Here is a 27,655-nt window from a genome sequence, read left to right on the forward strand (position 1 = left end):
TTCTTGAACCACTGACCTCAACGCTGGTCTGTCTGGAAATACGCATTATGCCTATAACAGGTAACACTGAGTGTGCTTACACTTGGCCAGGACCCAAGTGCGTTAGTTTTTAAATATTCTCCAATTGCCTAGAAAAGGGCAAGGCACAGAGTATGCTGTCAATGTCTGTGGAATGAATGAAAAGTGAATAAGTGAATGAATGGAAGGAAATGTGATCTCCATAAAGCAGGGGACGCCTCCGGATCTTTCGCGCTCACTTCAGAGACCTGGCCTAGGGAAACCCTGGAGTTCGGGAGGCCTGGACAGATCTCAAGCTGCAGCTCCCGGGCACGGGACGTCCCGAGTCCCGCCCATCACCTAGGTGGCCTCCTGCTAGGTGAGAAGCTTGGTCCTCAGGGTGTTTTGACATTTTCATCTCTGCCCCCTGCCGTTTCCCTTTCCGGCCTTGCAGCAGGGCTCGGCTGCCTCTTCGCCTGCTCCCCACCAGCGCGCAGCCGCCCAAGTCGCGCGGGCTCAGAGTCCACCCAGGGCCGGCTCCCGCCGCGCACGCCCACCTGTCGGTCGCGCATGCGCATGCGCAACGCGCGCCCGGCGCGCCAGGCCTACCCGCGCCCCGCGGTGCGCGGCCAGTGCGCAGGCGCGGCGGCCGATGCGAGTGTGTATGTGCGGGCGAGAAGATGGCGGCAGCGGGGGAAGCAGCGTGAAGAGTCGAGCGAGCTACAAGGCTCATTGAAACGGGCCGCCATGGCCCTTCGCGGCCCACAGGTAGCTGCCGGCCCGTGCCCTCGGCGGGAAGGGGCCCCGAGCCGTGGGTAGGCGGGCACCAGGGCGAGTGGCGGGCGAGCGCCCGCACCCTGGCCCTGAGCGAGCGTGTGGGAGTGGGGGAGGGCGCCGGGACACGCTGCCCGGGACTAGGCCCCGAGCCTCCCGCCGTCTCCGCGCGTCGACTGCCCTCAGCCGCGGTCCGCCCGGCGCCGGAGCCCGCCGGTCCCCCGTCTCGACGGATCAGCGGAGAGGGGGCGGCCGGGCCAACTCGGAGAGGGCGTGGGGGGCGTGAAGGGGTTAACCTCCGGGCTGGACCGTGTAGACTGTGGAAATGGGGCCCTTGTCGTCCGGAGAGGCAGCCTGGGGTCTTCGGGAGGCCCCCGGAGCAGCAGATCCATCCAAGCACTCCCGTGGCCTCTCTGTCCCGAGCGAGCCGCCAAGATTTGGGGTTACCCTCTTTCCCCCGTGCCTCCAGAGGGTGCTTTCTCAGCCTTGATTGACCACGGGGGGCTTGCTGGTTTTCTGGGTTTTGGACTCAAGTCATTAAGGAGCAGCCCTAGGTTACTGTTGCAAAGAAAACTCGAAATAAGTGGCTAGGACCGTACTTCTACTTGCATGTGACATCTTTTGCACAAATCCACCTCAGCCTGGCTGACACTAAGATACCCTGTTACAACAGTATCTAAAGTTTAGAGGACGTTTATAATAATTCCATAGCGAAAGAAAATAAAATGCACCTTTCGATTTTTGGGAGATCTATGTGTAGAGTTAAGTTCGTATCACCCCCCACTCCCATTACAGAGACTCTGGATAAAAATCGGCATGTGATGTTATTTGTCGAGCTTACTGTAGACCGCTGATTTGTTGACATCTAATCCCTAGAAATTATTGCTCTTTTTTATATCATCTCAATGTGTTTTTGTATTGAATATGGGGAAATGAAACAAAGTAGCTATTCGGTAAACTGGTGGCCAATAAATCCTAACCTTTTATAATCTGTTGGTTTTTGTTGCCCTTTTGGAAATGAAGTCGATTTTAATAACTTTTCTAATTATTGCATGTTGTGGAATTTAAAACGCAAAACCTTTTTAAAAAATTAGATCTTTACAGGGAGTTTCAATTTCGTTGAATTTTTGGTACTTTAGTTTGCACCAGAAGTTTGCCACTGTAACTTTTTGTTCATGTGTATATCTACTTTTTAGTATTTAGTATAGTTCTTTGCACAGAAAAGTGACTTAGTATTTGAATAATGTTTACAAATGTGTAATTAAAAGATTTAAAGAGGTTTGGTATTTCCGTTTTGCTCAACTTAAAATATGTAAATAGCTTATTAAAATAAGTATGGACAGGTACAAGGGTCACTGTGTAATAGAATATTCAACAGAAGCACCAATCAATGCAAAATTGATTGAAATATTAATTAGCAGTGATAATATGTAAATGTAATTGTAATTTTATTTTTATTTGACATCCTACTGCTGTATTTATGTTTCATACAACAATAATGGCCTATACTCATCTTTATAAAATTGAAGTGGCAAAAATTAGCAGCACTTTGGGGTTATTCTTTTGAAGTATGGTTTAAAGGGTAATAAGTTGTAGCATGGAGAGGTTAGCAAAGGGAATAGTATGATTTCTAATTTTTTTTGAAGTATAGTGATGAAGTTATATGTAACAGGGTTTAATGATTGGATCCTACTTGAGTCAGGTTGAGCAATTTTATGTTTGTTTTATTCAGATACCTGCTGTCCTAAGCCTCTTTCAGCCTCAAAAGCTATTCATTCATTAATTCAACAAATATTGAACACTTATTCTGTGCCAAGCATCATGAGATTTATATTGCTTGTATACTATTGAGAATGACAACCACAAATTAACAGTAAGGGTCTTCTTTTAAAATTGGATTAAGGTTACAGTTTTAAAATTTTGTATAGGTTCTATCTTATTTCTCTACTGTTGATTGAATCCTATTTCCTGGATTGACATGAAACAGTGCAAAACTCTGAAATATTTCTAAGTGCCAAGGGCTGTCAATATTTTAACAAATACTTTGACAATTGAAATGTAAGTACATCTTTCATTTATGAGTATTTGCTGTCACAGGGATCTGATTAAATTATTTGTGATGATTAATTTGAACAGACCAGTTCTCCCTTAAACCAGGAGAAATTTTTGTGATCGTTTAAGTCGTTTATAGTGAAGTTCCCACACTAATGCTCCCTACACCCTATTTAGATATCATACGGCTGTGGTTGCCCCAGTCCTCTGCAGCAGGCTCACCCCAGTCCTTTCATTATCTTGAAATAGTAGGGCCCCCACATTGGCACTGTGGAACTTCTTGCATCCCGTTTTGAGCATATGGAGGAGTGTTAACGTATTGTTGTTGAACATCTTTATATATGACAGCTGTATTAGTAATTCTCAAAAATGTCTCGAGAGAGACATTTTTGTTGGAGTCTCACATAGTGAGTAGCTGAAGTAAATAAAATTATTTGAATACAGGATAGTTGGAAATACCTTTCTTCCTTTGCATAGTGACAGCAAAATATTGAAACATGTCCTAAGACTAATTATGCTATTTAAAGTTTATGAGTTGATGGTTGTTCCCTCACTGGTTTCTACAGACCAGCAGTGCAGCTGAGCCGTATCTAGGGCCTCACCCTCAGGCTCTGAAGCCCACCTTGTTGGGACCACAGTGTACTGAATACAGTGAGGAATAATAAGTGGACCTACCTTATTCTAAATTCCTCTCTAGAGCAAAAGTTAGGGTATATATTCCAGGGCCTTTTTTAAAAAAAAACAACAACAACAACAAAAAACCCCATGAAACTGACAAGATTTAATAATGTTCATGTAGGAAAACTTAAAGGAGAAAAGGATTACAAGCTTAATGATTTTTTTTTCTTTTTTATCCTCACCCAAGGACATGCTCATTGATCTTAGAGGGAGGAGAAGGGAGGGGGAGAAAGGGAGAGAGAGAGGGAGAGAAACATTGATTGGTTGTCTCCCATCTGCGCCCTGACCTGGGATAGGATGACATTCCAACTGAGCCACACTGGCCAGGGCACAAATCTTAATGATTATTTAATGCCAAGCCCGGTGGCACATTTACTTTGTACATTGCTCAGAATATAGTTTTCAGGTAAATGAAAAAAAGTTGTATCATCTCTACTTGAATTAGTTACGTCAAGGTTATTTTTTTTGTTTGTTTTTGTGTATTTACAGATTTCAGACATGTAAGTACTTGCTAATAATGGATCTGGTTTTTCAAGTGGCATGTTAAAGGTGGTTGCTGAAAACTCTTCTTACTGATAATATATTAAGTATGAAATACGGTAGGAATAATTTTGCTTTTGAACTTGTAATTAGATTGTTGTATTTCTATTTACTGCCACACACACTGTGGCACAAAACAGATAAATCTATTTGCAGTGGAATTTACTGGCCTTAGGCCATTGGATTACTGTCATTTGTCACTTCATTGCTACTTCAGCGGTGTAACTGTTCATTTCCAAAGACTTGCATGTGCTTGGACTGCAGTTTTCCTGTTTATTGAAGTGATCACCCAAAGAGTCTTTCTGTGACCATTTCTGTCCATACAGGTGGGATTAAGAATTTGTGTAGGCATAATAAAGGTAGCCCATGGGATATGTTCATGGTATTTGTCTCAGGAATCAGAAATTGTAGAGTCTATCATAAACCTAGAGGTGGAGTCCTCAAAATGTAGACTTTTCGAAAGCTGGCTACTTTCTATTTGAAGGCTCCTCAGCCATGACCCAATTTTCGGCATGGGACCTGAGAAACCAGAAGCTGTCAGCCAGTTAACTCCATTCTGCTCATTGTCTTGAAACATGCCATGCTGTGGTTGTCCTCTCCTCTTCAAGTGTCTCACAACTAGAAAAAAAAGTGCATCCTAATAGACAGACTGGGGGCCCTGCTATTCTGCTTTCTTGATATTTACATCTAGTCTGTCTCTCCCCCTACCCCGTATCTGTCTCCGCATTTGTCTTTATGAGGAAGGGCTCCTTTCGTCTGTGTTTACTGGATGCAGACAAATTGGTAGCGTAGTCTTTCTGGCAGAGTAGTCTTAAAAGTATCAAAAAATTCAACATGACAGCTCCAAACTTACATTCTCAATGGGGCTACTGTGAAAAAAATTTATGTTTAAATGTTAATCAGATAATGTTGGACATACTGGGTATCCCCGGCTGTGAAGAGACAATGTAGGAAGAAACACAAACCGAGACTGCACCTGTTACTGTGGGCGGCCGGCTGGGGCAGGAAGGGAGAGCCCTGAGAGTGCAGACCCTGACCCCCACCCCAGCTTTGGGCCTTAGCTGAGATGCACTTTGCACTTGTAGTAGTGGGGCGGGCTTTTTGGGCCATTTCCTCAGCTTACTCTCCTCACTGATGGCAAAGAGAAGTTTAGCATTATTGTGAATACCTGTCAAAAATACCTATTTTTTATATTTTAATGCATTGAATAAAGCCGGTTATCAGTATACGAGGTAAATTACATCTTGCAAGTCATAGACCTTGTGAACTAGAGCTGCCTGGGATCATTGAATTTATGGTTCTGCGTAGAAAATTTTGATTTGCCTTTTGGTTTAAGGAGGTGTTGCAGCTTGTGTTAATTGTTTTCACATAAATATAGTGTCCTTCGCCCTGGATATAAGCAGTCCATTTTTATTTTTATTATATTCATTTAAGTTTAGTCAGGACCAATTAGCTTGTGAATTTATTTGGTGTTCTGATAACTGTCAAGAGGATTTCTAGTGTTCTTTTTGCTTTGTGTTGCACCTATTTTAGACAGTTTATAGCTCTAGAGGAGGGAAGCAATGCCTCTCTTGAGAGACTTTCATCTTACCTCATTAAAATGTATACTCTCCCTATTCTTTCTGAAAATACCAATCTTTTTCCTTTTGATAGGACATGTGGAAGCTTTGGGGGAATAGAAGAGAATTTGAAAATGAAGTTTAATTCTAGAATTTTGGGAGATTCTTGCCCAGTGTGGTAAAACAAACAAGACTTCTGTTGATATTTTAAGTAGAAATTCCGATAAATGGCTACCAAGATGTATGTATGTGTTTGAGACCTGGAGTAGGCTACTGGGTAGATCTGGTCATTGGACAAGGAAGAACGTTTTTATTATAAGACATTAAGCATTGCAGTAGTTGACACATGGAGAATGTTGTGCAGTGTATAAACTGCATGGTGATAAAGTGCCATGGCTGGTTGGACCCTTACAGCAACTCTGCTACATTGTTATTACCACGTTATACAAATAAAGTGAGACTCAGAAAGATTGTGACTTGGGCACATGGCTTTTCATGAGTGATCAGGGACTTAAAGCAGGCCTTTGGACTTCTAAATTCTTTGCCTTTTTTTACTTTGCCAAACTGCTTTTCTAGAAGAGATTAATAAAAAGATAACATTTCACCTTATGACTTCCCATAGTAATTCCTCAATGACAGTTTATGAGGGACAGATTAACGAAATAAAGATTTAAATGTTTAAAGAAGTAATGCGTTACTATTACTAAGTGGTACTAACATGTTATTAATTACTAAATATTGCATGGGGTGCATTTTGATACAAGTTCTTATGTTTAAATATGAAATAAAGACATGCTATTTCTAAGATATGCAAGCAATAAAGAAGTATTAAAAAGTATAACTTAGTCTCTTCCTCTCAGATCCTTAATCTTTGGTTTGATATATATTTCTGTGCTTTTTTTCTGTTGGGCATTTTTTGGGTTGTTGTTTTCATTGTATCATGATACAGTCTATTCTAACCAGATAGTCACTGAGCTGAACTTATTGGAGCAAATCTTGTTTTAAAAATTATTGGTGGCATCTATTGCAAATATAGTAAGTTTTCTTATTTTTACCCGATTTTGCCAGGGAATGGAGCAGGTGTACTAGAGGTTAGAGTGGTTCACTGGGACCCAGTATATCAAGGACTGTGGAAGTGCTGTAGAAATACTGAGTAAGAAATTTATCCAAAGAAAATGTCCAAATGACTTTTTTCTTTAAAAGAAACCATATTTTGAAGACATTTAGCCCCTTAATTACAGCAGTCCTGCTTTCCATTTTTTTGTTGTAAAAGAGGTCTGATTCAAATTCACATTATTGTCTATCAGTCACCTCTGCACTAGAGAAGATCACTGAGAGGACAAACCTTTTGTTAGTTGGAGAGATTGGTAAGTCACCAGCCTGATTGAATAGTGGGGAATTGGGTGATTAACCTGACTGTTTCTTCCCGGATCTTCCCCAAAATCAGATTTTCTCCCTGTTCCCTCTTTTGTTTTTATCAAAATACTGCAGTGGCAAAAAAGAAAGCCCTCTCATTCCACTCCCCACCTCAGGTCCCCCTCCTCAGAGACAACTACGCTGGACCATCCACGTCTAATAAAATGCAAAATCAGGTCTCCCAAGGGTAGCATTCTGTTTCATTTGGAATCAGTTTGTAGGACATCAGACGCTCAAAAGTACATATAAAGAACTTCATATCTTTCGTGATTGTTCAAAGATATTTGGTGGCTGGACATTAGCAATGTAGAGCTGAAAAGAATTTCTGTGCTTTAGAAGTTCACAGAGTAGTGGGGAGAGAAACAGGTGAATCCTCTTGTACGGTAGTAATTCCCGCAGTACAGGTATGAACAACTTAGTCAAGGACATTCATTCATTCATTCATTCAGCAAATAGTTATTGAGGATGGAGTGATGAGCAGAAGCAGGTAAGATCCTTCTTACCAGGGAGCTTGCTGTCTAGTGAGGGAGGCAGTGGCTAATCAGGCAGTCACAGTAATGCATTTATTTGTTCCTCCAAACTGAGAAATGTGTTTGGAAGGAAGGCCATGTGGGCATGGCCTCGGGAAGTGAAGGAAGGTTCCCCTGGAATTGGTGCCGTAGCTGAGAGCATGAGACAGTGGGAACAGCACGTGCAGTGGCCCTGTGACTGGAGGGAGTTTGGAGCATTTAAGGAACTCAGAAAGCCAGTCTGTCCTGAGCTCAGTGCTGGAGATGGGAGGTAGACAGGATCTGTCCAACCTTGCACCCTTTCTTAGAAGTTATTGCGTGTATCCTGAGAAAAATGTGGAGGAGGGCATGATACAGCATTTGACCCAGAACCTCATAATCAGATTGTATTTTGTGTTCACACCCTGAGAGACCTATGTAGAATAGTCTCTAGTAGGGTCACAGCGGCAATAAGATCAGTAGGAGGGTTCTTGGACTTTTGACTAGGGAGTGTGCAGTAGATAGATGTGGCATGGTCCAAGAGATGTTTAGGTGTAAGATGGATTGAAAAGGAAGAGTGTGACTGAGTGTCAAACATGAAACATGAAGCTGGGAACATGTTTCTCCTAGAAAGGTGACATTTAGAGGGAAGCATGAAGACAAGGGAATGTTGGGGAGAACATGCAGAGGGATAGTCTCAAAGCCTGTGGCATGTTTGGGAACTGGAATAGAATTGTGCTGATTGATGTATAGGGTGAAGTGATGGACAGGAACTGGAGGAGAGGTGAAGGACCTTGATAGTCCAACCCAAAGACTGCGTTTGATCTTGTTAGCTGGTGGGTGTCTGTGGGAAACTACAGGCTTTAGGAAGTGGGCAGTATCATGCTGTATTAGCATTGCTGAATGAGATGATTGCACAGGGGAATCGTGGATTGGCAGGGGTATCACTCTTTGGGTTTGCCTCCATATCTGGGAATGTACTCTTTACTCATCTCAGCACCTCAAGCACCTTAAACCCCAAAACTTTGAGGGGAAAAATGTAGGGCATTCTTTTGGGGACATTTGAGACAGAGTAATGTAAGACAAATAGCCCCTGAATGTCATCAGTGATAATTGGATAGAGTCTTTAGGAAAGATCATTTGGGGACATTATTTCCTTTATCTTTTAGGGAGGCACCTTTAAAAACAAGCATTTGTTTTTTGATTATGCTCCTAGAAAATAAGAAAATAGGAAAAACGTATAACCCATTGTATCCTATGACTCTGAGATGACTGCTGTTAATACAGGTATGGGCAAAAGTAGGTTTACAGTTACTGTGGAGAAAGACATGCAGGTTATCATTTTACAGTAGCTTTATTAACTCTAAAGAATTTCACAACGGCACAATAATAAGACAATATAAATAATACAAGAATAAGCTGTTTCGTGTACTCATAACTGTAAACCTACTTATGTTTGCCCTTGTATTTTGAAATGCTTCCCTCCAGTACCTTTTGTAGTAAATTTTAGACATTTGGGATCATTTTATATAATAGTATTTAAGTTACGATTCTTGGTCATGGTCTTCTCCAGATGCACTGAGTAGAGATCCTTGTGACCAGGTCCCAAATCTGTGTTTTGGATGACTTCCACAGGTTATCTTAGCCATACTCAAGTTTCAGAGACTCCATATGGTTTGTTTACAGCCTTTTTCGTATAATCTGCTGATCACTTTCCCATGAATGGGATTGGATTAACGAGATCATATTTTAGACAAAATTAAAAATTTTTTTTTATCCTCAACCAAGGATATTTTTTTTTTCCATTGCTTTTAGAGAGAGAGGAAGGGAAAGAGAAAGGGAGCAAGAGAAACATTGATTGATTGCTTCCTATATGTACCCAGACAGGGGACCAAATCTGCAACCCAGGTAGGTGTTCTGACTGGGAATTGAACTCATGACCTTTTGGTTATGGGATGATGGTCCAACCAATTGAGCCACTCCGGCTAGGATTGGGCAGAATTTTTTTTTACTTTCCCATTTTAGATTAGGTGTGAACTACAACCAAAAAATAGATTTGTACCACTCTGAGAGGTGACGTATAGTTTTAGCATTGAGTGGAATGCGTTGTGAAAACAAGCAGCTGAAAAACTTGGAAGTTTTGAAGATCCATCACATTGGGTCTTCACAATAAGATTTCACTTTTGTTGAAATTCACTGACTTAACTGATCAATTCCTTTTCATCAAACATTTATTCAGCTTTTGCTGTATGCTGGGGCCTGTGGTGGAGTTGTAAAGCACAATTACAAAGAAATACAAAAATGTTTCCCAAAGCCATGAGATGCTGTGGCTGATGGCTGTGCTCCCTGTCCTGAAGCAGGACCCCCACGGACAGTTTGGGAGCAGCACAGATTCACCACAGCTCGTTTTCACCATGACTGTCTGATGTCCTAGAGACTTGGAACTGACTTTCTAACTCATCCCAAAGCCTGGTTTTGGTCAAATTCTCTTCAGGGATGTGTACACACAGCCAGCCAATTTGCCATCAGAAGTTCTTGCTGCTGTTTCTGGTTGCTGGTCGTGGATTATCAGCTTAAGAAATTCTTGCCTCTGATTTTTTGTAAACTGGTGCTAAAATAATTACTCTTTTTCCATCTTGGTTCTCAACCGAACTCTTGGCTTTTTCATGCCACAACTACACAGTGTGAATTAAGTGCCAGGAGCATAAACTTTCTTTTTCCTCTGTGACTAGAGTTCTATTTAGTGAGAAAGAGATGAAATAGCAATAAAAAAAATATTAAAAAGCATGCTTTTCAGTTTTGGTCGGAAGCTTACCTGACTATAACTTGAACTTCACATCCAATGATAATGTAGCAGTATTCTAGCAATGACTAGACCTGGACAGAGTTACCAAGGCTGAGTGTTTGCCTCTCATCCTGAGGTATATGTTGAACAAATGAGATTTTTTTTCTCTTTAAGGTGGACAGAAAGTAAAGTACATTGCCATTTTGTTACTTTGTCATGGATTTCTTCTTGGATGATAGATTTGAGTTAGTTCTGTCCATCACTTCTCTATGAAAAAGGAAAGGAATCCCATGTATGCAGTGTGCATGGTGAGCTTTGAGGGCCCTGTGGACTTCAGCTCTGTAGATGCTCCATCTTTTCTCCTGTGGTCAGTTGGCTGTTCAAGGGGGCCTGCATCCTGCTGGGCCTGTAGGGGCCCTGTGCCTGGAGTGGTGGAAGGAAGACATGGCCCTTCCTGGTGCAGGGGAACACCACACAGATGGCTGTCCAGCTAGAGCCCTGGCAGGCGCTGTAAAGTAGTTCAGGGGCTGGGGAGTGATCTGATTGGCTCAGGAAGGTGTTTTTGAGTATCATGTGGTCTGGTTCTCTAGTGCCCCCACCACCCAGCACAACATTTTGCCTTAACTGTGTGTTGAATGGATAAGTTAATTGAGGAGGGACCAATTGCAGGAAATAAAGGGAACACCTGGTTGTCATTCATTGTGTTCAGGGTTGCTTATGGGTTTGTTTTGGTGTTTCTAGTACTGGCAGTGAAGAACAGGACCACAGCGTACAGAACCATAAAGGACAGAGTTGCCCTCCATAGAAATACCTTAGAGCTGATTAAGAAGAGCTAGGCTGCTGCTCATGAAGTACTCATATAGATTATGATTTTTGCATTAAGAATGCGCAGGTGATCTCTAAGCTTCCCATAAGGTTTTTCATTGCTCTCTTTTATGTAGTTTCTTAAATTCAGGTAACTGACCTATGTATCAGATAATTTGTTTTGTTTCATTCTTTGGGCCATTTTTCAAGAAATACAGTCCTGAGATCAGAGGATATTACTGATACAAATAAAACGCTTTCACCATCGCTTTCCCATGCCCAGTTGCTGGGCCATGGGAGTGATCTTTTGTTGACCTGGCCAGAGCATATGCCCATATCCCCTAAATTTGAGAGCCATGGAGATGTCAGCCTTCAGGTAGAGAGCCTAACTGTCAGCAGTGAGCTTGGAAAGAGAACTTTTCAGTTGTCTTGCCTCCATTATTTTTTGTATTTGCTACCTTTGTCACCTTAGATATCCCAGCCAATGTCATCATTTATTCCACTAGTTATTTTTGGAACCGAGCAATGTGCCAGGCACTGTGCATACAAAAATGAGTAGGAACAAGTTGTCTCTGCCTGAGACCCTCTGCTCTAGACATGCTGTTCTCCTTTGTCCATGTGGCTTGCTCCCTGGCTTTTGGTCACTCTGTGTTGATGACATTTTCTCAGGGAGGCCTGTTTTACTGCTCTCTTTAAAGTTACAGCCTGCTTCTCTCTTGCCATCCTGCCATGCTTTGGCTTCAAAGCACTTACCACCTTCTGATACTCTGTGTATCTGATATTCTCACATAGTTATTTTATCTGTTTTGTCTCCCCTTACCAGAATGTAAGTTTAATGAGGGCAAGAATTTGTATGTTTTATGGTTGGTGTATTCCCAGGGCCTAGAACATAAGTGTTCAATGAATATTTATTGGTGATTAAATTAATGAAAGATGTAACACAGTTTGTATATTCAGGAAGTCCACAGTTGAATGTTGAAAAAGGGGGCTAATCAGTTGTTAAAATCCAGAGTGAGCAATTCAACACCTTTTTTTTAGGAAAATAGTTCGCAAAGATGGGACTCTGAGACTGAGTTCTGTAGTGTGAGGCACAGTCAGCCAGTGGGGACCAGAGAGAAGGCACTCAGTGCAAGAGATCACATGTGCACAGCAGCGTGGAAGGGCAAGGAGGCAGCTACAGTGCAGGGCTGTATGGGGGATGTGGTAGGTGAGTCTGGAAGGTTGGAAGCGGGGTGCCAAGTCCTGAAGGCTTTTGTATGCTCTGCTTGAGCCTTTTATCCTGAAAGGTCCTGGGAGCCTTGAAAGGCTGTCCCTAGGGACCAAAATAATCGGATTCACATTTTAGAGAAAGCTCTGTGGTGGCCACATGTGGTTTGGAGGCTGAAGGGTCAGACTGAAAGCAGGAAGACCAGTTAGGCACTTGTAGTGATCCAGCTGAGACGTGCAGAAGGCCTCAACTCTCAGGCAGTGGCCGCAGGTAGAGGAAGTAAAGGCTGTGGGAGAACCAGGATGCATGGGGAGCTAGGCAGCTTCCTTGGAAAGCATTTGTAATAATGCCTTTTCCTTTTTCTTTTTTTAAAAAGCCTTTATTTATTTTGGAGGGAGGGAAGGAAGGGAGAAAGAGAGGGAGAGAAACATCAGTGTGTGGTTGCCTCTCGTGCACTGCCCGTTGGGGACCTGGCCCACAACCCAGGCATGGGCCCTGACCGGGAATTGAACCAGCAAACTTTTGTTTCACAGGCCGGCGCTCAATCTACTGAGCCACACCAGCCAGGGTTGCATTTTCTTTTTTAATAAACAGGATTATACGTTATTTAGTAAAGTGTTTACCCCCTTGTATTGTGAATATTCTTCATTATTAAATATTTCTCTGCGGTATTATTTTTAAGTACAGCGGTGTAATCACAAGTTATATTTTATGCATACTGAAAACAGCATTGTTGGCATTTTTTGACCCATTTTTAATTTATTTAACTTTTTTTCAGTTACAGTTTACATTCAGTGTTGCTTTGTGTTAGTTTTATGTGTATGGATCCATTTTTTAGTTTCTGATTGTGAGTTGATTCTCTTCTCAGCTAATTAAAGCACAACATAGTAAACCGACAGATGAATGGTTTTAATTCATTAATTATTTTGGGGCACAGCAGGGGATATATTTTGCTAAGTAACATAGAAAAATAATTAGTGTTAATTTAAAACACTGCTTCCTCAGTGAATGTGGCAGATCCTTAGCTGTCAGCACCCCTTTTGCACTGTTTTATTTTAAGCATATAGTAATTTCACAGCTTCTTCTGCTTCTTCCAGTTCTTCTAAGTAATTTTGGTTTTCACTAACAACCAAAGCAAATCATTAAGGAACGTTCTGTATTTCCTCCTTAAAATTGGAAGGAGAGGGGTTTATGTACCAACTAAAATAAATACTTCTTGTTTGATAGCTCTAGATTTTCTGAGGAATTTGAAGAGACCTTTAGCAGTGACCAGCAAATGAGAAGAAAACCATTTATGTAGTCACACTTCTTTTTTCCTGAATGTCTTTTAAGAGAAAGCTCTGATTTAGTGATGCACTTTTCCTTTCTGGCAGGTGGCTTTAGTAGTCAAGCTTTTGTTGGTTTGGTTCCAGCATATTTCATTAAGTGAAAAATCCTGTAGAACAGATGCACTTACAAGTTTTTTGCCTGTGTAGCACTGTTCAATGAAGCACTAGAACTTTGATTCATTGTTGTTGGCAGTAGTTGTCTATGTGTGGAGTATGGCGGGGTCTGAGTAGGTGGTCAGGGGATTCAGGCGGTTATAAAGGCTGAGTCAGGAGCCAACAATCTGAGGTGGTAATTGAGTGATGATGGCACAGAGGATTAAATAAGGGCAGGCACCCTTACAATAACATAGGGCAAAATACAAATACCATGCACAGTAGTTTAGGTGGTGTTTATTCTCTACCACCAGTAAGAGTGCTTGGACTAAGGAAGAGGAAATCTTAAAAGATCCCCAAAACCCAAAGTGTGGATGTTTATGCTTTCTTAAAGAATTCTACTTATGTAAATAAAAGATTAATACTATGCTCCTTGGCCTTCAAGGGCCATTTCTGTAGTACAACTTCATCTTCCTTATTTGTAGATGTGTATCAGCTAATTAATTTGTTCATGAATTTAAAAATCAGCTGTATTGTGGTATAATTTAATTAAATGTACACATTTTGAATTTGCAGTTGATTTTTGACAAATGTATATATCAGGGTAACTACTACCACATTCAAGATAGAGACTGTTTCCGTTGCCCAAAAGGTTCCTTTATGCCACTTTGCTGTCAATTACCACTTATACCCAAGCAATTACTAATCTGTTTTTTGTCACCATAGGCTGTTTTCCTTTCTAAACTTTCATTTATGTGGAAATATACATAAATATATAGAAGTGTACTACTTCTGTCTGGCTTCTTGTTCTCTGCATCACATTTCTGAGTTTCATCCATGCCGTGTGTAAGAGTTCTTCCTTTTCAGTGCTGAGTAGTATGCCAGTGTAGGATATACCACTGTTTGTCTCTTCACCTCTTCATGTACATTACATTTATTATTCCAGTACTTGACTACTGTGAAAGAAACTGTTGACTACATTCATGTACAAGTCTTTGTGTGGACGTAAGTTTTCATTTCTCTATGGGTAAGATAACTAGAAGTAGACTTTTTGGATATAGTTAGTGTATGTTTTATTTTACAAGAAACTGCCAGGCTTTTCCAAAGTGAATCTGACTGCAAATAGGTAGTTGTTAAGGAAATGGTTTTTATTTTAAGTTTAAACAAAAAAGAGAGGGGAACAAGAAGGCTAGGAAAGTGCCCCTCTGTTAGTTTTTAGAGAGAAGGAAGGGAGGGAGGGAAACACCAATTGTTGCCTCTGCACACCCCTAACCTGGGACCAGGACTGCAACCCAGACGTGTGCCCTGACTGGGATGGAACCGGCTACCTTTTGCCTTGGCCAGGGATGTTCAATCAGCTGAACATCCTGGTCAGGGCAAAAATGGATTTTTAAAAGGTTGACCTGCCCTGAAACTTTCTGATCACATCCATGATCTGTTTTGTTCCTCACCTCGTGTTTTCTTGTAGATTTAAAAATTTGAAAGTTGACTTTTCTTTAGTTAGACAATATTGTAATATAAATACTTTTTCTCTATGTCAAAATAGGTATTTTAGAGTTTTCTCTAAGGCTTAATTCAGTTTCCTTGATGATATTTAAATGTTATGTTTAAAAATTACATCTTCAATCTTGATTATATTTAAAAATGGAAATTGTGCTCCTGGCTGGAACTTTTCAGGGAATAGTTAAAAACCAGTCAGAGCAGTCATGTTAAATTTTTGTTGTGAGTATGCAGAGGTTATTATTCCTTATCCCTAGAACTTTATTTGCTGTGGCTTTTCTCTTTAAATTTTCCTGAATTCATTTGTTCAACAAAGCTATTTAAGCACCTACTATATGCTAAGTACTGCATTAACTGTTAGTGATACAAATGAATTTAACTTGGTTCCTGTTTTGTAGGCATAAATAGTATGCATACAGTGAATTTCACCCTTTTAATATATAGTGTTTAATTTAACAAATGTATATATTTGTGTAATCATCTCCACAGTCAAGATAACCATTTCCACCATTTTCATCGCTCCCAAAAGTTCTCCAAATTTTCCCTTGTGCCGCCTTGCAGCCTGTCCTCTCGTTCATCCCTGGCCCCCTACAAAGGTAGAACTACAGTTGGTCCTTGAACAACGCAGGGGTTAGAGCTCTGACTTCCCCTGTATAACTTTTCTTTTTTTAAAGATTTTTATTTATTTACTTCTTAGAGAGGGAGAGAAACATCAGTGTATGAGAGATACACATCGATTGGTTGCTTCTCACACACCCCTACCTGGGGACTTTGGCCGGCAACCCAGGCATATGCCCTGACTGGGAATTGAACCTCTGACCCTTAGTTTGCAGGCTGGCACTCAGTCCACTGAGCCACACCAGCCAGTCGTGTATGACTTTTGACTCCCCAAAATTTAAGTTGCCCCTCGGCATACAGTCAGCCCTCAGTGTCTGGGGACTCCCAACCATGGATCCAAAAACAGTATAGGTATTTATTGGGGGGGAAAAAATCCCTGTAAGTAGACCTGTGTAGTTCAAACCCCTGTTGTGCAAGGGTCATACCTTTTAAGTTTCTTTTGTATTGACTTCTGCTTTTCTTCTGCTCCCCTCCCTGATTAGCACCAAAGTGTTTGTAATGGATGTGAAAATAAGCGGAATCTTGAACTTTTAATAGGGCTGTACCAGATAACATGCACTGAATTCATCCCCTAATTTATCAGCTCTGTTCCATGTGATAAAAATTCTATATAGCCAGTTATTGAATAATGAGGGTTGTCTCTTTTATCTTGTTGTTTAGTACTAGTTTAGAGTAAAGCAAGTTAAAATTTAACTGCTACTGTGTAATGTAAGTAATGCAGATATGGGAAATTGGTAAAAGTGGCTTTCTGTTAAATGAATCATGTTTTCCAATTTAGAGATGTAGTCTATCAAAACAAGTTTTAGCTAAGAATCTTCATTGAAAGCACCTAAAGTATATAAAGCAAACCTATTAAAAATCCTACTTTGAAAGGTGAGAGGATATCATTTATTAAATTTTTAAATATTCATTTATTTTTGTTTTTTTCCATTACCATTTAACCTCCGTATACCCTTTTTCCACCTCCCCTGAGAGGATTATCTTTTGATAGGACTTTTAATAGCCAGAATGAGTTATACGAACCATATGAAGTTAGACACTAAATTGCAGTACTTTGACATTTGAATCCTGAGAAAAAATGCTGTCTGTAGCAGTGGCTTTGTTACACAATTTATCCATTTTCAGGACCCCTCTGCCCTAAAAAAGTAGGGCAGAATTCTGCTACAACCGAAGTCAAGGAACAGGACTCTCTCTGCCTTCTTCTTTCTTTTGTCTCTCTTTTTTTTTTTTGGCCATTTGTAACACTTACTGCAATTTGCAGTCCACTCGCACTGTGACAAAACTGTAAATGTCACCGTGTCCAGAAGCCTGTGTTTGTCTAATTCACAGTTTATTCTCATACACTAGCACAGTTCACTGTGGATAGTTGGTGCTCAATTATATATTATTAAATGAACGAAATTCCTGCTGTGCATTGAGTGTTTAAACACTGTCATTCCCAGATATCCCCCAAAACACCCACGCATTTTCCAAATTTGAAAGCACCCTGTGACTGTTCAGTAGATAGATTTAGTTATCTGTTAAGTACGGGACTGATGAAGAGAATTTAGTAAAGAAATTAAAATTTGTTTAATGTAAGTATTGACCTGATTTTTTTAACTTCATTTATTTTATTGAGCTATAATTCACATACCACAGAATTCATCCATTTAAATAACAAGAGTTGTGCAATTTTAGAACATTTCACTACAAAAACCCCATACCTGTTAGCAGTGCGCTACCCCTCCCCCCATCTCCCCTCTTTCCCCAGCCTGCTTTCTGTCTCTAGGGATTTGCCTCTTCTGGACATTTCATATGAATGGAATCATACAGCATGTGGCCCTTCGAGTCTGGCCTTTTTTACTCAGCGTCATGTTTTCAGGGGCCATCCGTGTCGTTGGTCTCGTGTATTCGTCTGAGAATGTTTGTAAACCTGTGTTTCTTAGTCCTTGTTATATCCAGAAGATCATTTTGGAACTGGAAAGAACTTTGCAGCTTGTCTAGTCCAGTATCCCCTTATTTTAGAGACAAAATTAAGGCTTTTGTTACTCGAAACAGTTTATTAGTCCTTAATGTTTCTCATATCCCAAGTTCAGTTTCCTTGGGTGGAGAAATCAGGGAGGAGACTATTTTGTGTTTCCCCTTGGCTTCTTTTTAGCTGTGACTTGGTTCTGTCATTTCACCTAGTGAGGCTTGGCTTTGGGTCTGTGCACGGGAGTTGTTCCAGGATGCGGGGTCATAGTTGTCCAACTGCCTTGGAACATGTGAAGTACAGTGCACATCCAGTGAAGTGTGTGCTGATCACTGCCTTTGCATCGTAATTTTTACCTCAGAGGCTGCTCTCCTGTTTCCATGAGTCCTTTTGAAAGCAGAGAACATGGATTTGGTGGCACCCTGCAAATGTACTCACGCCTCTAGAGATGAAGTTCAGGAAGCTTGACTGGAGACTCAGCATGCTGTGCTTCAGTGTCCCCGGGTGCCGTGCTGTGAAGTGGTGTTTTCTGTGGCCCTCTGACCTGTGGAGAACGGGCAGGGCAACTGGAAACATTTCACTCCTTCTCCTTGCCTTCCCTGGACTGAAAATCGTTGCTTTTCCTTTAGTACAAACACTCGTATTTACAGTTTTGTCAAGCCCTTTCCCCAGGGTTCACTGACCTAAGCCCTGTGGCACTCTGGCCTCTGCTCTCCTCCGGAAAACTGAACCCAGCGCAGCTGTGCCCAGGGGCTGTGCTTCAGTGCAGTGTCTTGTTGCCATCCAAACTGTGTTGTGGGCATGCCCTCGCTTTTCCTGAAGTATTTCTTGTCTGTAAACGTTTCATGTCCTCTCTAGAAAGGATCAGAGAGTAATCAGACACAAGAACAGTGGGAGTTCTGAGAGCCTGAGCTGGGTAGGCTGGAAACGAGGGAAACTGAGCTTTGTTCTTGGTGGTGCTGAAGAGCCACTCTACCTGTCAGGCTCACTTCCTGGGTGTGGAGAGGTCGGAAGGCCTTGGGGTGTGTTTCCCTGACTGCAGGCCCTTCCTGTGGATGTCATAGCAGCTGGGAAAGGAGCACTTAATGTAGCCTTCTTCTTCTTCTTTTTTAAGATTTTATTTATTTATTTTTAGACAGAGGGGAAGGGAGGGAGAAGGAGAGGGAGAGAAACATGAGTGTGTGGTTACCTATCATGCGCCCCCTGCTGGGAACCCGGCCTGCAACCCAGGCATGTGCCCTGACCGGTAATTGAACCCACAACCTTTTGGTTATGGGACAGTGCTCCAACCTACCGGGCTACACTGGCCAGGGTGACTTTTTATGATTAATTTTTGACTAGATAAGGTATTTGTGTGATTCAGAGCTAAAGACTGAAAAGATACACACACTAAGAAATCTTACCCTTCTTCACTACCTTTGCTTTGTTTCCCTGCAGCTCCGTATAGGTAACAGTTGCATTCCCTTTGTGGTTCTCTTTCCAGTATCTCTTTATGTAAACACCAATAGCTATTTTTCTTTTCCTCTCTTTTTTACTCCAAAAATGTTTTCTTTATTTAACAGTATCTTGGAGATTTCTCCCTACCCATACATGAAGCGCTTCCTCATTTTTTCCCCAGTGAATTTTTAATCATATTGAAAGTGTGTGCAACTATGAAGTTGTAATAAAAGTACATTTAGAATCTATAGCAAACTTTTTCAAATGATAATTTAAAAATAAAGAATTAAGTAAGAATAGTATATTTGAAAATAATAGGAAAAAAAGGTCTTTCCCTGGAACCCTTGTAAGCATTCTGTTGGCTGGGAAGGTTACTCCCAACCAACTAGTGCAGGGAGTCTGTGTGTCCGTAGCTTAGGGTCACGTTTCTTCCTTGTCTCCTTCTTTATTGACAAGGTTATTAGACTATTTGGAACGTTAGTTCTTTTACTGGATTAACAAGATCACTCTTCTAAAAAGATTTGGTTGTACCATGAATTCAAATAACAAAGTGTGCTTAGAGGTATGATAAATGAACGTTTCATTTTTATTTCCAGTTTTCCAGGAAGGAAACCTGCCTAAAGATAATAACCTAACTATCCTGTAGAACATTTTGGTATCATTCTTCTGTCTTTCTCACATTCTGAATTAAAGTACACAGGGATCTCATTCATAAGATAAAATGGAGCTCTTTTACCATAATATTTCTACTCTTTATATTAAGTAAAACTAATTCTACTTTAGTGATTCTTAGTTGAAATTTTAAATTTAGTAATTTAAAGTTAATAATTTTCTGATTTTCAAAATTTTGTTTTCTAATAGGTCTTTTCTTACGGCAGTCTGTGCTTATTTTATCTGCCAGAGTCTCTTTAAAAATACAGATTTAAAAACTTTGTTTCTTGTCTTTGCTTTGTTTACTTATTTCCCCCATAATTTTTTTTTTGAAATCTTCCTTCAAGGATATGTTTTTCTTTTACTGATTTGAGAGAGAGGAAATGGGGAGAGGCAGAGAGAGAGACAGACAGACAGACAGACATCAATTGGTTGCCTCTCCTATGCACCCCAACTGGGGATCAAACTTGCAACCTAGGTATGTACCCTGATCGGAAATTGGACCTGCAACATTTTGGTGTATGGGATGATGCTCCAACCCACTGAACCACCTGGGCAGGGTTTTCTCCCTCATGTTTAATACTTCTATTGCTGTTAATTTCTCTTCACTTGTCTTTGGTGTCCATTCGTATGTGAGGACTGAAATCATTAGTATTTTAATGGGTGTGTGTTTTCTTGGCAACTAGAAAGGTCACTGTTTCCCCAACAGGCCTTTCCTGTGATGAATGGTTTCATCAGTCCAAAAAGTTTCCTTGGGGCTCTCTTTAATCAGTCCTTCCCCAGACCTTGGCAGCCATTGATCTGTTTTCTGTCTTATAGAGCTGCCCTAGAATGTTATGCAAGTGCAGTCATACAACATGTAGCATTTTAAGTGTGGCTTCTTTCACTCAGCGTGATCCTTTTGACAGTCACTGAGCAGTAATTTCATTGCATAGATGTACCACATCCACCTCCTGATGGACATTTGGGTTGTTAATAGTTTTTAGTGATTATGAATAGAGCTGCTGTAAATATCAGTATACAGGGTTGTTTTTTGTTGTTGTTTTTTTTTTTTTTTTTTTTAATGGACATAGTTCTTCATTTCTCTTGAGTAAGAACCTAGCAGTAAGTAACTTTATAAGGAACTGTCAACCTCTTCCAAAGTGACTACCATTCTGCATCTGTATCGGCCTTGAAGAGCGTTCTAGTTCTTCCACCTCATGAGCAGTTGGTATTGTCAGGAATATTTATTTTCAAGATTTTATTTATTTATTTTTAGAGAGAGCGGAAGGGAGGAAGAGGGAGAAAAACTTTGAGGTGAGAGAGGTACATAAATCAGTTGCCTCTTGTATGTGCCCTGACCAGGGACCAAACCTCCAACTGAGGCATATGTCCTGACTGGGAATCAAGCTGGCGACCTTTCGGTTGTGGGAAGATGCCCAACACCTGAGCCACAGTGGTCAAGACTTTTTTTTTTTTTTTTTGAAGTTTTATTTATTTTTAGAGAGAGGGAAAGGGGGGGAGAGAGAGGAAGAGAAACATCAATGTGAGAGAGGGATGTTTTTCCCCAGGCTGTGGCTTGTGTTTTCTCCTGAGTAAATTTTGAGGCTTGTACTGTGAAAGAGCTCTGGTTTTAGTAGGACTGTACAGGAATAGCAGTCAGCACTATCATTTATTTACCTACATCTCACCTCCACCTTTTTCTGCTTTGTTTTCACACAAAGATACCTTTCACTTGCCTGAGTGAAATTAACATAAGCTTTTTTCCAGTGTTGAAGATGATAAAGACCCTCAGAGCTCACTGAGCTCACAATGAATGTATTTCTAAATTGGTGTGGGACTCTGCTTATTTTTACCATTGCTTTTCCCCCCCAGTTAACTTTGCTTGACAATTAGCAGTTAGTTCTAATCCACATTAACTGTTTGTAGACTTTTGAAAAGTGGTGACAGGTATGTAGGTAACCAATTTATAGAACTCATTATAGAGGGAGACCCTTGATCTCATTATGTTTTCTGGACAGCTACACCTGGATATGGTGCGGGACATTCCTTATCCTTTTGGCCTAGACAGCTTGTTGAGCCTAATGGCAGTGGGCACATCTGGAGTTCCCATCTCCTTAATGTCAAAGTTCTGGATCTGTTTGAGTGTCCAAGAGTCATGCTTCTTGAAACCCACTCCATGGATGCGTTTGTGAATGTCAACGCAGTATTCTCTGATGGCTGCCTTGCTGATGACGGAATGGCCCTTCTTCTTGCCCCTGTTTGTGGCAGCCATCCTGCTGGGCCCATGTGGAAAGGAAAAACTTCACATCATTACTTTCAGTGCACAGTTCTTTGTGGACTTTTTCGACATGTATATGTAAATATTATGCCAACATGTTACTGTTTTTTAATATATATTTACAATTTTGGTAGGTTCTGCAAAAAGCTATCCAGGAATGTTTTCCCCAGAATGTCAATGCATTCTTATCAATAGGCTATGAGAGTTGTTAACTTATTCACATTTAGAATACTAATATCTAAATATCCGTTCATGTAGTATTTAGTTACTGGTTATTTTTGAATGACATGCTTGTAAATTTCCCTGCAGATTACTATAGACTGTTAGCTCCATTATAGCAGAGGAACCACAGCTCTGTTTACCTTATTTATTCCCTGTACTGATCTTGGTGCATAGCACTCAGTAGGTGCTAAATAGTTAATCGATTAAATGAATAGATAATTAGTGATTCTCTTATATGGAAATCTATTTATAGTGATTCTTGTCAGTGACTTATTTCTTGAAACTCCTGGGAGAATATTGAATCGGGACAGTATGAATTGCCAGGCACTTGTTAAACTTGTTTCCATGTAGTTTAACCAGTTGTTTTTCCAGAAAGTCACATTCAGAATTCTGTGCAGTTAGGATTCACAACTAGGTTTATGTCTATCAAATAATACGTTTATCGATTCATCAGGTTTCAGTGCGTTTTAAAGATAAAAATTACATTTTCAAAGATCATTCATTAAGATCATTAGTATTTTCCTCTTTTGGATTTCCCTATCTTCCCATTTGAACCACATTTTCTGCTTTTCTTTAGTATGTATGGCAGAGAACACTGAAATGGAAATAGTGAAATGAGTCAGCAGAAAGGTAAATGGAACAACTGGAAATGTTTGTTAATCAAAAAATTCTCCTATAAGCAGGATTCTACTTAGGAGTTTGGTATACAAACCTGACCTGTTTCAAAATAAGCTTTACCAATTTCAGAGTGTTCTTTGACAGTTTTGTAGAAAAAAGCTAAGTAGTATTTTCATGTTAATTGGAAGGTATAACATCTAGAAATCTCACCTTGCAGACCTTTGAGTTGTTTAATTAAGAAAGGGTCATGGGGATTCTAACCCAAATGTTTCATATGATTGTTTTAATATATAGTGTTTTTTTCCCCTTGAAAATATATACTATGTATAGTTTATGTGATCAGTGATTTTCTCTGTCTTTTTTTTTTTTCCAGTATATTTTTGGAGATTTTAGCCCTGATGAATTCAATCAGTTCTTTGTGACTCCTCGCTCTTCAGTTGAAGTAAGACAGAACTTTGTTTTATAGAGTATATGTGTAAATATAGTTAATGGTTATGTTTTGATTTTGATTTTTTAATTCATGCTTTTTGATGAGGAATTCCAGTGTACAGAAAAGTGCAGACACTAATATGAGAAACATCTGAATCCACCAACCAGATTTGGCTAATATTAACATTTAACTCTATTTATAGATAGCAAAACATTGCAGATACAGTTGAAACCTCCCCCCTTTTCATTTCTCTCCCCCTTCCCCAGAAATAATGACTCTGCTGAAATTGGTAAGTATTGTTTTCTGACTGTAGTTCTCACCTTTTACTATGTATGTGTATCACTAGATAGTACATTGTATTGTTTCATATGAAATGTCACAGATGGTTTCATACTATATTCATCATTTTGTAGTTTCTTAATTTTAAGCTAATATTCTTTAGACTTAATCTATACTGATGCATTTTGTTCTTTGATTTCAGTTGCTCAGTACCATTGATTAAATATACCACAGTTTATCCTTTCTATTATTGAGGACCATTTAGGTCTTTAGTTCTTGCACTATTACAGAAATGTTGCAATAAACATATTTGTCATGGCTTCTCACGCTCCTCTGGGTTTCTCCAGGATATATTCTAGGAATGGAACTGCTGGGTTATGCAAAGGATAAAACATTTTTAGATTTACTAGAGGCTGCTAATATGCTAAGTGGTTTTAAACAGTCTGCAGTCCCATCAGCAGTGCATGTGCTTTTTCTTTATCTCATTTAAAAACAAAAAAATCTTGCTAATTCTTAATATAGGCATACTTAAAATTTTTGTTAATCTAATGGGTTATAAATAGATTGTCATTGTTTAATTTACATTTTCCAGATTACAAACAGTTGAACACTGTTTGTTGGCAATATATATTTCCACTTCTGTGAATTACCCAATTTCTATCCCTTGTCCATATTTTTTATCAAGTGGTTTGTCTTTTTCTTACTGACTTAATAAGATTAATCATCTTTGGTTTTACACATTAAAGGTATCATCCTAGCATGAGGGCTTTTAAACTTCATATATAATGTACTTTTTTATTACCCCTGGGTAAGGAGATTACACTTTTCACTTTAATGTCAAGTGCATTGACTTTTTCCCCCCTCATGGTTTGTAGTTTTTGATTTTTTAAAAAACATCTTTAAGAAATTTTTCCCTTCACTAAGGTAATGAAGACATATTTTTTTCCTCCTAAAAGTCTTAAGGTTTTTGTTTTTACTTTAGTATGTAATGCAACTGAAATTGAGGTATTGATTTTTGTATATGTGTGAGGGGGGGGAATCTAATAACCCTTCCGCCATAGCAGGAGAAGTTGTCCCAGCACAGCTACTGAGAACTTGGCTCTTCAGTGTAATACTGCCTTGTCAGGTCACATCTCCGTGTGTGCTTGGTTAATTCTGGGTCCCCTGTTCTGTGGGCCTTTTATCTCTGTACCAGTACCATATATTTTAATTGCTGCAACTTTATAATCAGTCTTCCAGCAGGGCACACACCTTCTTGAACTTACAAGTTATTTTGGTGCTCCTTCATTCTTAACCCCGCTTTAGGAACTTGTGATCAGCATGTCAAGTTTCACGAAAAATCTTACTGAAATTTTAATTGGAGTTGTGTTAAAATTGTGATTAATTCCTAGGAGAATTAACATCTTGATGATAGTTTCCCTAGACATGATTGTGGTATATTTCTCCATTTATTCAGGTCTCCTTTTATTAAAGTTCACTCTTTATGTGATTAATGGCTTCTGTTTTAGTTTAATAAAAACTTACTTGGAACATTTTTTCAGATTTATATTTTAAATATAAAAACTGTTGAAATTGCATTGAAAAGGAAAAACAAGGTAGAAGTATACAGTATGTCAAGTAAAATCTTAACTTTTTTTAAAAAAAGATTTTATTTTTTAGAGAGGGGAAGAAAGGGAGAAAGAAAAGGAGAGAAACATCAATGTGTGGTTGCCTCTTGAGTGCCCCATACGGGGGACCTGGCCCACAACCCAGGCATGTGCCCTGACTGGAAATCAAACCAGCGACCCTTTGGTTCGCAGGCCAGCACTCAGTCCACCAAGCCACACCAGCCAGGGCAAAATCTTGGTTAACTTGTAATGAAACCTAACTAGCCTTATAGATCCCTTAATTTTAGGCCCCTTAATAAATATACACAGTTATACATATGCACCCATATTAAATATTTATGTATGGCATTGTTTTATTTGGTAAAATGAGGCAGGAGAAGCTAATTCCTTAGACTAGGGGTCAAAAGGCCAGGGTTGAGGTCTGGCTGGGCCACTTACACATGACCTTGCCAAGTCCTTTACTCTTCACCAGTGGCTTCCTGAATTCTAAAAAATGTTTTGAGTTATGGAGGTAGGATTAAATGAGAACATACTAAAAGTATTATTTAAGCTTAGAGGTGTAAAATGATACTTGTTTTCTGCTTTCATTTTAGGAAAAAAACCCATTAGATTTCATTTTAGAAAATGAATAAATTTAATTCAGTGATATTTCCATCCCTTGTATTCATTGATGTTAGCAGTTAGGATTTTAAGGAACCTAAAGATACAAGCCACGATACAGTGAAAGCTAAATTATATATTGTATTTCGTAAGGCATTTAAATGTATTTATGCATTCTGAAATTTCATAGAACTTAAGGATTGAAGTTTAGTGTTTTCTGATGAGTTAATTAGAAAAAACATAATCAGATCCCATATTCCCCAAGCATTAGTGTTAATTGAGGTCTACTCTATAGACTCTACTAGTGATTCAAGTTTTAAATAATTTCTGTCTTTGAATCACAGTAAAATAATGTGGTACTTGCCAGAATACACAATCTAAAAGTGCTCTTTGCGATTAATGTTTTAAAAAACAATAAAGCCCAACTTCTACTTTATAAAAGCTTTTCTTGGGTGTGTGCATATGTTTGGGGTTTGTGAGTGCTGTTTACAAGTAAGTGTCAGAATAAAAACTTGGGTTTTCCTGGGATATGAAAGTGGAAAATGGACCATTATTTCAAGTCTGAAGAGCTGGGTTCCTTTCTCACTCTGCCACTTAAATAGAGTCAGTGATCTTGAGCAGTATCCTCCATCTCATTGTTCCTTTTTAAAAAATAAATTGAAATTGGAAAGTGCTTATTTACTTCATAGAAATGTTGAAAAATCATTAAAGTGTGATGTGATACCTAGTGTAACAAATGTTAATAAACAGATATGAAGGATGCTGATGGTAAAGATATGTCAGACTCTTTATTTGCAGAAACAATGGCTATTTCTCATCAAAATGAATTATGCCAGAAATCTTAGTGTGTCTGGGCCTATCTAGGTGACATGATTTTTAAAAAAATGTTTTATTTATTTTTGGAGTGAGGGGAGAAGGCGGCGAGAGAGAAACATCAATGTGGTTGCCTCTCGCGTGGCCCCTGCTGGGGACCTGGCCCACAACCCAGGCATGTGCCCTGACCAGGAATTGAACCAGCAATCCTTTGGTTTGCAGGCCAGTACCCAGTCTCCTGAGCCACATCAGTCAGGGCTTGGCTTTTCTTTTCTTCTCTTCTCTTTTCTTTTTCTTTCTTTTTTTTTTTTTGCTTTTGAGCATGCATTGGATATAGGGGTGTAGGGTATGATAGACAACACGTCTATCAAAATCACATATGGTGCAGTATCCCTCAAAAGGGCAATGAAGACTAAATAATATTATTGGGCTGAGATACTGTTCTCAGTTATTACAATTTGGGTGTTTGGATTATAGTAATACATAGGACACAGACTGTTTAATATGGTGGTGCATGATTGGATTGGTGGGTGTGTAATGTTATCTCACTTTTGCATAATCATTTGGCCTTTTACCTTGTAGGTAAAACAATTGCGTCTCCTACCTGTATTGTTTCTACCGTGTGGCATAAATCAGAATCTAGCGCTATTTCTTATGTAGTTTTCTGGCTACTAGAAACTGGTTAAAGCATTTTCCCCCTTTATGTGAGGCCAGGAACTAAAAAACAGAAAATGTGAGAAGTGTAAAGTATAAAAACAATTTTATAAAAAATGAACAATTTATAAAAACAGAAATATTTAAATATAAAAACATTCTGTCTACAAAGTCATCATTCCTTTCAGCTAAGAGTATTTTGTCTCTTTTAGTTTGCTTGTTTGAAAGCTTGTCATTGGCAACATAGGATGGTCAGTAGTTTAACAAAATCAGAAGAAACAAATTGAGCTGATC

At 39.6% G+C, this 27,655-nt stretch overlaps 1 protein-coding gene across 1 annotated transcript in view; it reads left to right on the plus strand.

The window, feature by feature from the left end:
* The first annotated feature begins 650 nt into the window (after positions 1 to 650).
* USP10 (ubiquitin specific peptidase 10) overlaps positions 651 to 27,655 on the plus strand; it is a 59,603-nt gene continuing 32,598 nt past the window's right edge. Inside the window, exons 1-2 of the mRNA XM_054588912.1 lie at positions 651 to 765; positions 23,352 to 23,420. Coding sequence (XP_054444887.1) covers positions 745 to 765; positions 23,352 to 23,420 — 90 coding nt within the window. The 5' untranslated portion in view covers positions 651 to 744. The remainder of the gene's footprint in view (positions 766 to 23,351; positions 23,421 to 27,655) is intronic.

This window comes from Pteronotus mesoamericanus, unplaced genomic scaffold, assembly GCF_021234165.1.
Source record: "Pteronotus mesoamericanus isolate MK-2021 breed Mesoamerican mustached bat unplaced genomic scaffold, CSHL_Meso_final scaffold_165, whole genome shotgun sequence".
Lineage (NCBI taxonomy): Eukaryota > Metazoa > Chordata > Mammalia > Chiroptera > Mormoopidae > Pteronotus > Pteronotus mesoamericanus.